The 12836-nt window shown below is 66.3% G+C and overlaps 1 protein-coding gene across 1 annotated transcript; it reads right to left on the bottom strand.

Moving 5' to 3' along the window:
- Window positions 1–1055: 1055 nt before the first annotated feature.
- Window positions 1056–12708, bottom strand: LOC309600802 (leucine-rich repeat LGI family member 4-like; the record flags this gene model as incomplete). The annotated part of the gene is given in 10 exon segments (XM_082333389.1): window positions 1056–1358; window positions 2976–3484; window positions 5256–5420; window positions 6393–6496; window positions 6498–6563; window positions 7401–7472; window positions 8841–8912; window positions 9422–9493; window positions 11027–11098; window positions 12512–12708. Coding segments are annotated over 10 exon segments (1632 nt in total).
- Window positions 12709–12836: the final 128 nt, after the last annotated feature.

The following is a 12836-nucleotide window of genomic DNA, read 5'->3' as shown; positions in this document are numbered from 1 at the left end:
AGGTGCACCATGACCTGGTGGCTGATGTCCCCACATCCTTCAGGCCCCCAGGTCCATGGCAAGGTGACACGACAGTTGATGTCTCCGTGTCCCCGTGTCCCTCAGGTGCCACCTCCGTGGTGCCGTGACGGCTGGTGGCCGTGTCCCTCGGGTGTCCAGGTCCACAATGACGTACGGGTTGATGTCCCCATGTCCCTGGTGCCCAGGTCCATGATGAAGTGACAGCTGATGTCCCCATGTCCTTCAAGCACCCAGGTCCACAGCGACATGATGGCCGATGTCCCCGTGTCCCTCAGGCGCCCCAGCTCCACGGTGACATCACGGCCGATGTCCCCGTGTCCCTCAGGCGCCCCAGCTCCATGGTGACATCATGGCCGATGTCCCCACGTCCCTCAGGCACCCCAGCTCCATGGTGACATCACGGCCAATGTCCCCATGTCCCTCAGGCGCCCCAGCTCCACGGTGACATCATGGCCGATGTCCCCATGTCCCTCAGGTGCCCCAGCTCCACGGTGACATCACGGCCGATGTCCCCACGTCCCTCAGGTGCCCCAGCTCCACGGTGACATCATGGCCGATGTCCCCACGTCCCTCAGGCGCCCCAGCTCCACAGTGACATCATGGCCGATGTCCCCACGTCCCTCAGGTGCCCCAGCTCCACGGTGACATCACGGCCGATGTCCCCATGTCCCTCAGGTGCCCCAGCTCCACGGTGACATCACGGCCGATGTCCCCACGTCCCTCAGGTGCCCCAGCTCCACGGTGACATCATGGCCGACGTCCCCACGTCCCTCAGGTGCCCCAGCTCCACGGTGACATCATGGCCGATGTCCCCACGTCCCTCAGGTGCCCCAGCTCCACGGTGACATCATGGCTGACGTCCCCACGTCCCTCAGGTGCCCCAGCTCCACGGTGACATCACGGCCGATGTCCCCACGTCCTTCAGGCCCTCACCTCCATGCCGTGACGGTTGATGTCCCCATGAAGCGCCCAGCCCCGTGACGCTCGCCGTCCCTCGTGTCCCTCAGCCACCGCAACGTGACGCTCGCCGTCCCTCAAGCCCCCAAGTCCACGGTGACGTGCCGGTAGATCTGGGTGGCCCCCTTGAAGCTGGAGGCCACCAGAAAGTGCCGGTGGCCCAGGGAGAGGGGGGCGAAGGCGCGGGGCGTGGGCGTCAGCAGCTCCTGGGTGGGCTCCAGGTGGCCACCGGGACCGAGGCGGTAGACGCGGCTCGGGGCGTAGTCATTGCCCAGGATGACGTAGCGTTGGCCGGCCACCGCCAACGGTTGGAAGACCAAGGAACCCCGCGCCGGTACCTGCTGCACCTCCCGGAACATGGAGCCTTCCCAACGCATCACCTGGACGCAGAGAATCATGGGAAGGGGTGGGGTGGGGGGTGGGTGACAAAGGTTGGGTGGTGGGCATCATGGGAAGGGCCTCCATGGACCCGTGATGCTGGTGGCCCCCCATAAACCACGTGATGGTGACAGACCCCCAAAGACCCATGGTGCTGGTGGCCCCCCATGAACACGTGATGGTGACAGACCCCAACGGACACGGGATGACCTCCATGGACCCATGACGGTGGTGGCCCCCCATAAACACGTGATGGTGGTAGACCCCTAAAGACCCATGATGCTGGTGGCCCCCCATAAACACGTGATGGTGGTAGACCCCTAAAGACCCATGATGCTGGTGGGCCCCCATAAACACGTGATGGTGGTAGACCCCCAAAGACCCATGATGCTGGTGGGCCCCCATAAACACGTGATGGTGGTAGACCCCCAAAGACCCATGATGCTGGTGGGCCCCCATAAACACGTGATGGTGACAGACCCCAACGGACACGGGATGACCTCCATGGACCCATGACGGTGGTGGCCCCCCATAAACACGTGATGGTGGTAGACCCCCAAAGACCCATGATGCTGGTGGGCCCCCATAAACACGTGATGGTGGTAGACCCCCAAAGACCCATGATGCTGGTGGCCCCCCATAAACACGTGATGGTGGTAGACCCCTAAAGACCCATGATGCTGGTGGGCCCCCATAAACACGTGATGGTGGTAGACCCCCAAAGACCCATGATGCTGGTGGCCCCCCATGAACACGTGATGGTGACAGACCCCCAAAGACCCATGATGCTGGTGGCCCCCCATAAACACGTGATGGTGGTAGACCCCCAAAGACCCATGATGCTGGTGGCCCCCCATAAACACGTGATGGTGACAGACCCCAACGGACACGGGATGACCTCCATGGACCCATGACGGTGGTGGCCCCCCATAAACACGTGATGGTGGTAGACCCCTAAAGACCCATGATGCTGGTGGGCCCCCATAAACACGTGATGGTGGTAGACCCCCAAAGACCCATGATGCTGGTGGGCCCCCATAAACACGTGATGGTGGTAGACCCCCAAAGACCCATGATGCTGGTGGCCCCCCATAAACACGTGATGGTGACAGACCCCAACGGACACGGGATGACCTCCATGGACCCATGACGGTGGTGGCCCCCCATAAACACGTGATGGTGGTAGACCCCTAAAGACCCATGATGCTGGTGGGCCCCCATAAACACGTGATGGTGGTAGACCCCCAAAGACCCATGATGCTGGTGGGCCCCCATAAACACGTGATGGTGGTAGACCCCCAAAGACCCATGATGCTGGTGGGCCCCCATAAACACGTGATGGTGACAGACCCCAACGGACACGGGATGACCTCCATGGACCCATGACGGTGGTGGCCCCCCATAAACACGTGATGGTGGTAGACCCCCAAAGACCCATGATGCTGGTGGCCCCCCATAAACACGTGATGGTGGTAGACCCCCAAAGACCCATGATGCTGGTGGCCCCCCATGAACACGTGATGGCGACAGGCCCCATGATGGTGATGAACCCCCGTGGACCCACGAGCTGCTGGCCCCGCCCCAAACACGTGGCCGGCCCCGCCCAGCCCCGCCCTCACCTTGGCGTCCCCCAGGAAGCGGGTCAGGCAGAGGAAGACGTGGCCTCGGAGGCGGAAGTGCTTGGCGGCGTAGACGTCGGGCACGTGGGGGATGTCGGTGTGGGGGGCGAAGGCCGCCCCGCTCCACCGGTAGACCAAGGGTCTCCGCGTGCCGCTGCAGACCACCAAGGCCGGTCGCCCCCCCAGCTCCAGGAACTCCAGGTGGGTGTCCCGGTGCCACGGTCGGAGGGCTTGGTGGGGGTAGAAGCCCCGCCCCCCCCACCGGAAGAGGGTGCTGGTGCCCCCCTTGGAGCTATCGGCCACCCCGAGGTACCAGTGACCTCCGAGACGGGCGCTGGCCACCGCGTGGGGACGGCGTAACCGACCGTTCCCCAACGCCTGCAGCCGGACGAAACGGCTGCCGGGGCCACCGGCCCGGCGCCAGACGGCCGAGCCCCCACCAAGTTGGGCCACCACCACCACCAACGCCCCGCCCAGCTGCAGGGGGTGGCAGGCCACCGGTGACGAACCTGCGGGGACAAGGACATGGGTGGTGTTGGGGGGGGGGGGGGGAGGTGACCATGGAGGGGTGGGGGTGAGGACAGGGTGATGGAGACAACCCTATGGGGACAGTGGGGCTGGGGTGATGGGGACAACTCTATGGGGACATCAGGGACATTGGGGTTGGGGTGATGGGGACAACTCTATGGGGACATCGGGGACAGGGTGATGGGGACAACTCTATGGGGACATTGGGGTTGGGGTGATGGGGACAACTCTATGGGGACATCGGGGACAGGGTGATGGGGACAACTCTTTGGGGACAGGGGACATTGGGGTTGGGGTGATGGGGACAACTCTTTGGGGACATCGGGGACAGGGTGATGGGGACAACTCTTTGGGGACATTGGGGACATTGGGGTTGGGGTGATGGGGACAACTCTATGGGGACATTGGGGACATTGGGGTTGGGGTGATGGGGACAACTCTTTGGGGACATCGGGGACATTGGGGTTGGGGTGATGGGGACAACTCTATGGGGACATTGGGGTTGGGGTGATGGGGACAACTCTATGGGGACATCGGGGACAGGGTGATGGGGACAACTCTTTGGGGACAGGGGACATTGGGGTTGGGGTGATGGGGACAACTCTTTGGGGACATCGGGGACAGGGTGATGGGGACAACTCTATGGGGACATCGGGGACATTGGGGTTGGGGTGATGGGGACAACTCTATGGGGACATCAGGGACAGGGTGATGGGGACAACTCTTTGGGGACATCGGGGACATTGGGGTTGGGGTGATGGGGACAACTCTATGGGGACATCGGGGACAGGGTGATGGGGACAACTCTTTGGGGACATCGGGGACATTGGGTTTGGGGTGATGGGGACAACTCTTTGGGGACATCGGGGACGTTGGGGTTGGGGTGATGGCAATGACCCTATGGGGACAATGGGGACATTGGGGTGATGGCAATGACCCGATGGGGACAATGGGGACATTACGGTTGGGGTGATGATCCTGTGGGGACACTGGGGACATTGGCATTGAGGTGATGGGGACAACTCTATGGGGACATCGGGGACGTTGGGGTTGGGGTGATGGCGATGACCCTATGGGGACGTTAGGGACGTTGGGGACATTGGGGTGATGGCAGTGACCCTATGGGGACATTGGGGACGTTGGGGTTGGGGTGATGGCGATGAACCTATGGGGACATTGGGGACATTGGGGTGATGGGAACAACTATGGGGACATTGGGGTTGAGGTGATGGCAGTGACCCTATGGGGACATCGGGGACGTCGGGGTTGAGGTGATGGCAGTGACCCTATGGGGACACTGGGGTTGGGGTGATGGCAATGACCCTATGGGGACATTGGGGACATTGGGGACATTGGGGTGATGGCCATTTTTGGGGTCCCCCAGGCCATCTGGGAGTGCCAGCATGGGGGTTTGGGGTCCACAAGGGCATTTTTGGTGTCCCTCATGCCATTTTTGAGGTCCCTCAGCCCATTTTTGAGGTCCCTCAGCCCATTTTTGGTGTCCCTCATGCCATTTTTGAGGTCCCTCAGCCCATTTTTGGTGTCCCTCATGCCATTTTTGAGGTCCCTCAGCCCATTTTTGAGGTCCCTCAGCCCATTTTTGGTGTCCCTCATGCCATTTTTGAGGTCCCTCAGCCCATTTTTGAGGTTCCTCAGCCCATTTTTGGACCCCTCCCCGACCATTTTTGGGATCCCCCAGATCTTTTAGGGGTTCCTCCTTACCAAGGTGGGTTTTGGGGTGCTGGGACTCACCGTTGATGATGGTGGGTGCCCGGAAGCGCCCGGCCAACTGGTCCCACTCCAGGAGAGCGCAGGCACCGGCGAAGGGCTGGGCCAGGGCCACCCCTGGGTGCCCCCCCAGGGCGAAGGGCTCGGCCGCCAGCGAGGAGAAGGGCAGCGACTGGAAGGGTCGCAGCTCTGCGGGGGGACCCCCCACCCTGTCACCCACCTGGGTCCCCACCCTGACACCGCGTGCACGCAGGGCAGGGGACCCAGGTGTTGGGGACAGAGGGGACCCAGGTGTCAGGGACAGGGGCACCCAGGTGTCCGGGATGGGGGGACCCAGGACATTTGGGACCAAGGGCACCCAGGCGTTGGGGACCCAGGAGTTGGGGTCAGGGGCACCCAGGTGTCCGGGATGGGGGCACCCAGGTGTTGGGGACAAAGGGGACCCAGGAGTTGGGGACAGGGGCACCCAGGTGTCGGGGACAAAGGGGACCCAGGTGTCCAGGATGGGGGCACCCAGGACATTTGGGACCAAGGGCACCCAGGCGTTGGGGACCCAGGAGTTGGGGTCAGGGGAACCCAGGTGTCCAGGATGGGGGCACCCAGGTGTTGGGGACAAAGGGGACCCAGGTGTCCAGGATGGGGGGGACCCAGGCGTTTGGGACCAAGGGCACCCAGGTGTCGGGGACCGAGGGGACCCAGGAGTTGGAGATGGGGCACCCAGGTGCCCGGGACTGGGGTGACCCAGGATGTTTGGGACTGAGGGCACCCAGGTGTTGGGGACAGGGGCACCCAGGTGTCCAGGATGGGGGCACCCAGGTGTTGGGGACCAAGGGGACCCAGGAGTTGGGACAGGGGCACCCAGGTGTCAGGGACCAAGGGCACCCAGGTGTCGGGGATGGGGGCACCCAGGCGTTTGGGACCAAGGGCACCCAGGAGTTGGGGACAGGGGCACCCAGGTGTCCAGGATGGGGGAACCCAGGCGTTTGGGACCCAGGGCACCCAGGTGTCGGGGAGGGGGGCACCCAGATGTTGGGGATGGGAGCACCCAGGTGTTGGGGAGGGGGGGGACCCAGGCGTTTGGGACCAAGGGCACCCAGATGTTGGGGAGGGGGCACCCCGGTGTTGGGGAGGGGGCACCCCGGTGTCAGGGCCGGGCCGTACCGGAGACGAGGCAGTGGAGGTCGCGGGGCTGGAGCTGGGCCAGGGGGGTGCCCTGGCGCGGGGGGGGCCCCCGGCAGCGCCCCGCTTCGGCGGGGGGGGGTCGCACGGCCCAGCCAGCTCAGCAGCCAGCGCAGGCGGCAGTCGCACTGGAAGGGGTTCCCCCGCAGGTCCCTGCCCCCCCCCTCAGCCGGGCGCCGGGACCCCGGGCCTCCCAGTACCTCCCAGTGCCCCCCAGTAAAGCCCTGCGCCCACCCCGGTGTCACCCACAGCCCCCATGTCCCACTCTGGTCCCTCCCAGTACCTCCCAGTGCCCCCCAGTAAAGCCCCGCGCCCACCTCAGTGTCACCCACAGCCCCCATGGCCCACTCTGGTCCCTCCCAGTACACCCCAGTGCCCCCCAGTAAAGCCCTGCGCCCACCCCGGTGCCACCCATGCCCCCCATGTCCCACTCTGGTCCCTCCCAGTACACCCCAGTGCCCCCCAGTAAAGCCCTGCGCCCACCCCGGTGCCACCCATGCCCCCCATGTCCCATTCTGGTCCCTCCCAGTACCTCCCAGTGCCCCCCAGTAAAGCCTTGTCCCCCCCCATCCCCTCATGTCCCCGTGTCCCCCCATGTCCCCCCATGTCCCCCCCCATGTCCCCCCCCGTGTCCCCCCCGTGTCCCCCCCTGTCCCCCCATGTCCCTCTCGGGTCCCTCCCAGTACCTCCCAGTGCCCCCCAGTAAAGCCCTGTGCCCACCCCGGTGTCACCCACAGCCCCCATGGCCCACTCTGGTCCCTCCCAGTACCTCCCAGTGCCCCCCAGTAAAGCCCTGCGCCCACCCCGGTGTCACCCACAGCCCCCATGTCCCACTCTGGTCCCTCCCAGTACACCCCAGTGCCCCCCAGTAAAGCCCTGCGCCCACCCCGGTGTCACCCACAGCCCCCATGGCCCACTCTGGTCCCTCCCAGTACCTCCCAGTGCCCCCCAGTGCCCCCCAGTAAAGCCCCGTGTCCCCGTGTCACCCACAGCTGGGTCAGCGTCTCCAGCCCCTGGAAGAGGCCCCGGGGCAGCGTCTCCAGGCGGTTGTTGGCCAGGCTCCTGCGGGGACAGGGGGACACGGGGACATGGGGACACAGGGACACGGGGACGTGGGGACACGGGGAAGTGGGGACGTGGGGACACAGGGACACGGGGACGTGGGGACGTGGGGACGTGGGGACATGGGGACAGGGGGACACGGGGACGTGGGGACGTGGGGACATGGGGACGTGGGGACGTGGGGACACAGGGACACGGGGACGTGGGGACGTGGGGACGTGGGGACAGGGGGACATGGGGACGTGGGGACATGGGGACGTGGGGACGTGGGGACACAGGGACACGGGGACACGGGGACGTGGGGACGTGGGGACACGGGGACACGGGGACGTGGGGACATGGGGACGTGGGGACGTGGGGACGTGGGGACACAGGGACACGGGGACGTGGGGACACGGGGACACAGGGACACAGGGATGTGGGGACGTGGGGACACGGGGACACGGGGACGTGGGGACGTGGGGACACGGGGACGTGGGGACACGGGGACACAGGGACACGCGGATGTGGGGACACGGGGACGTGGGGACGTGGGGACACGGGGACGTGGGGACAGGGGGACACGGGGACATGGGGACACGGGGACATGGGGACATGGGGACGTGGGGACACAGGGATGTGGGGATGTGGGGACAGGGGCACACGGGGACGTGGGGACACGGGGACGTGGGGACGTGGGGACGTGGGGACACGGGGACACTTGGCCACGGGGTCCCCAGTGTCTCCAGGGGTGTCCCAGTGTGCCCCAGTGCCCCCCCAGTGTGTCCCAGTGTGCCCCAGGGGTGTCCCCAGTGCCCCCAGTGTGTCCCAGTGTGCCCCAGGGGTGTCCCCAGCGTGCCCCAGTGCCCCCCAGTGGCCCCCCAGTGTGTCCCAGTGTGCCCCAGGGGTGTCCCAGTGTGTCCCAGTGTGCCCCAGTGGCCCCCAGTGCCCCCCCAGTGTGTCCCAGTGTGCCCCAGGGGTGTCCCCAGCATGCCCCAGTGCCCCCCAGTGCCCCCCCAGTGTGTCCCAGTGTGCCGCAGGGGTGTCCCAGTGTGCCCCAGTGCCCCCCCAGTGTGTCCCAGTGTGTCCCAGTGTGCCCCAGGGGTGTCCCAGTGCCCCCCCCGTGCCCCCCCAGTGTCCCCCCAGTGCCCCCCCAGTGTGTCCCAGTGTGCCCCAGTGTGCCCCAGGGGTGTCCCCAGCATGCCCCAGTAACCCCCCAGTGCCCCCCCAGTGTGTCCCAGTGCCCCCCAGTGCCCCCCCAGTGTCCCCCGGGTGTCCCAGGGGTGTTCCAGGGGTGTTCCAGGGTGTCCCCAGTGTGCCCCAGTGCCCCCCCAGTGTGCCCCAGTGCCCCCCAGTGCTCCCAGTGCCCCCAGTGCCCCCGTCACTCACAGGTAGAGCAGCCCCCGCAGCCCCCGCAGCGCCGTGGGGGCGATCGTCCCCACCTCGTTGTCCTCGATGAACCTGGGGACCCCAGTACATCCCAGTCCCTCCCCAGTTCCCCCCAGTGCCTCCCCTGCCCCGCTCCGTGGCCCCCCCAGCCCTCCCCTGGCTCCCCCAGGGGCTCCCAGTATACCCCAGTGCTCCCCAGTGTCCCTCCCAGTGCCTCCCAGTACTTCCCAGTGGCCTCCTGTGTCCTTCCCAGTGTCCCCCTGTGTCCTTCCCAGTGTCCCCCAGCACCTTCCAGTTCCCTCCACCACCTCCCAGTGCCTCCCAGTAAATCCCAGTGGCCCCCAGTGGCCCTCCTAGGGTCTCCCAGCACCTTCCAGTTCCCTCCACCACCTCCCAGTGCCTCCTGGTACACCCCAGTGCTTCCCAGTACATCCCAGTGCCCCTCAATGTCCTCCCCAGTCCCTCCCGAGTGATTCCAAGCCCCCCCGGCTGCTTCCCAGTCCCCCCCCAGTGCCTCCCAGTGCCCCCCAGTCCCCCCCAGTGCCTCCCAGTGCCCCCCAGTCCCTCCCAGTACTACTCACAAGTACTCCAGCAGCACCAGCCCGGCGAAGGCCCCGTCCCCGATGGTCCCCAGGCGCCCGGCAGTGACCAACCTGTGGGGACACCACCACTGCCACCCCCGGGGCCACCCCAGGGCCACCCCACTGCCACCCCCAGGGCCACCCCCAGGGCCACCCCACTGCCACCCCCGGGGCCACCCTGGAGACTCTCGGGGGGCTTTGGGGACACTTCAGGGACCTTGGGGACAACCTGGGGAGCTCGGGGCCACCCTGCTGCCACTGCCAGGGACACCTGGGGACACTCGGAGGACCTTGGGGACCTGAAGGACCCCCTTGGAGCCACCTTGGGGACACCCTGGGGACACAGCGTGGGTCGGGGTCACCGTGGGGACCTTGGGGACTTCAAGAGGAGCTTGGGGACACCCTTGGGGACATCTTGGGGACACCAGGGACACCATGGGGACACCATGGAGACCTTGGGGACACCATGGGGCTGGTGTGGGGACCTTGAGGACACCGTGGGGACCTTGGGGACCCTGGGGACACTGTGGGGACACCATGGGGACCTCAGGGACACATTGGGGATGGCGTGGAGATCTTGGGGACACTGAGGGGACACTGTGGGGACCTTGGGGACATGGTGGGGACACATTGGGGATGGCGTGGGGACTTTGGGGACACCATGGGGACACTGTGGGGACCTTGGGGACACCATGGGGACCTTGGGAACACCATGGGGCTGGCGTGGGGACCTTGGGGACACTGTGGGGGCATGATGGGGACCTTGGGGACACCGTGGAGATGGCGTGGGGACAGCGCGGGGACCTTGGGGACCCTGGGGACCCCGTGGGGACCTTGGGGACGTGTTGGGGACACGATGGGGACCTTGGGGACCCTGTGGGGACCTTGGGGACACGTTGGGGACACCATGGGGACCCTGCGGGGACCTTGGGGACACTGAGGGGACACTGTGGGGACCTTGGGGACACCATGGGGCTGGCATGGGGACAGTGCGGGGACCTTGGGGACCCCGGGGACCCCGTGGGGACCTTGGGGACACCTTGGGGACACCATGGGGACCTTGGGGACACCATGGGGTTGGCATGGGGACCTTGGGGACACCGTGGGGACACCATGGGGACCCTGTGGGGACCTTGGGGACCCTGGGGACCCCGTGGGGACCTTGGGGACACCTTGGTGACACCATGGGGACCTTGGTGACACCGTGGGGATGGCGTGGGGACCTTGGTGACACCATGGGGACCTTGGGGACACCGTGGGGACACCGTGGGGACCCTGTGGGGACCTTGGGGATCCTGGGGACCCCGTGGGGACCTTGGGGACACCGTGGGGACACCATGGGGACCCTGTGGGGACCTTGGGGACCCTGGGGACCCCGTGGGGACCTTGGGGACACCTTGGTGACACCATGGGGACCTTGGTGACACCGTGGGGATGGCGTGGGGACCTTGGTGACACCATGGGGACCTTGGTGACACCGTGGGGACACCGTGGGGACCCTGTGGGGACCTTGGGGACCCTGGGGACCCCGTGGGGACCTTGGGGACGCGTTGGGGACCCTGGGGACGCGTTGGGGACGCGCTGGGGACAGCGCGGGGCCCTTACAGCAGCTGCAGGGCCGGGGTTTCGCGGAAGCTGCCCTCGCCCAGGACATCGATGTGCCACCGCACCAGGGACCTGCGCAAACGGGGGCAAACTGGGCCAAACTGGGCCAAACTGGGGGAAACGGGGGCCAAACTGGGCTGAACTGGGATGAGAGAGTCCTGAACTGGGCTAAACTGGGAGAAAGCAGGACCAAACTGGGCTAAACTGGGAGAAAGCAGGACCAAACTGGGCTAAACTAGGAGATGCCAGTCCTGAACTGGGCTAAACTGGGACAAACTGGACCAAACGGGGACCAAACTGGGCCAAATCAGCCCTGAACTGGGCTAAACTGGGGGAAAAGAGGACTAAACTGGGCCAAACTGGGCCAAACCAGTGCCAGACTGGGACAAACTGGGCCAAACTGGGCCAGATCAGCCCTGAACTGGGCTAAACTGGGGGAAAAGAGGACTAAACTGGGCCAAACTGGGTCAAACCAGTGCCTGACTGGGACAAACTGGACCAAACCAGGACCAAACTGGGCCAAATCAGCCCTGAACTGGGCTAAACTGGGGGAAAAGAGGACTAAACTGGACCAAACTGGGCCAAACCAGTGCCTGACTGGGACAAACTGGACCAAACCGGGACCAAACTGGGCCAAATCAGCCCTGAACTGGGCTAAACTGGGGGAAAAAAGGACTAAACTGGACCAAACTGGGTCAAACCAGTGCCGGACTGGGACATACTGGGCCAAGCTGGGCTAATCCAGCCCTGAACTGGGCTAAACTGGGAGAAACCAGAGCCAAACCAGTATCAAACGGGGAGAAACTGGTCCCAGCCAATCCTGAACTGGGCTAAACTGGGAGGAACCGGGACTAAACAGGGCTAAACCAGTCCTGAACTGGGCTAAACTGGGCAAAACCACCCCCCCCCGCCCCCGCAAGCTCCCCACTGGTCCCAGTCCCGCCCCCGCACTGGTTCCAGTCCCCTCCCGCAGGGGGGCGGGGCTCCCTGGGATGACGTCAAGGGGGGGCGTGGCCTCGGGGGGCCCATGGGGGGGGGTGTTCAAGGGGGTTCGGGGGGGTCCCATGGGTGGGGGTCCCAAAGGGGGCTCCCAGAGGGGGGGGGACCCATGGGTGGGGGGGGCTCGGAGGGGGGGGGGGTCCCTAAAGGGGGGGAGGGGTTGAGGGGGGTCCCATGGGTGGGGGTCCCAAACTGGGGGTCCCGGGGGGGTCCCCAAGGGGGGTCCCAAAGGGGGGGGTCCCATGGGGGAGGTCCCGGGGGGGGGGTCCCATGGGTGGGGGGTTCCCATGGGTGGGGGTCCCAAAGGGGGGGTCCCATGGGTGGGGGTCCCGGGGGGGGGTCCCAAAGGGGGGGGGGGTCCCATGGGTGGGGGGATCCCGGGGGGAGGGGGGGGAATCCCGCCGGGGGGGGGGTCCCAAGGAGTTGGGGGGGGTCCCGGGGGGGGGTCCCGGGGGGGGTCCCCCCAAACCAGGGGGGGTCACTCACAGCGTGGCCAGGCGGGGGGGCAGCCCCCGGGGCAGCCCCTCCCCCCCCCGGCAGAAGGCGCCTTCCCGATCGCATTCGCACCCCCCCGGGCAGCCGCTGCCCCCCCGGGGGGACCCCTCCCCCCCCCCGCCGCCCCTCCCCCCCCCCGCCGCCACCAGCAGCACCAGTAAAAACCCGCGCCACCCCCCCGCCCCCATCGGCACCCCCCCAAAATCCCCTCCCCCCCCCTTGAACCCCTAAAACTCCCCCCCCCCCCCAAATCCACACACCCCCCGGCTCTGACCCCCCTCCCCCCCCCCAATTTACCCCCCTCAAACCGCCCCTC

This window comes from Platalea leucorodia (genome assembly GCF_965183815.1).
Source record: "Platalea leucorodia genome assembly, chromosome: 25".
NCBI lineage: Eukaryota > Metazoa > Chordata > Aves > Pelecaniformes > Threskiornithidae > Platalea > Platalea leucorodia.
The sequence above is the reverse complement of the archived record's forward strand: the minus strand, read 5'-3'. Positions and strand labels throughout refer to the sequence as shown.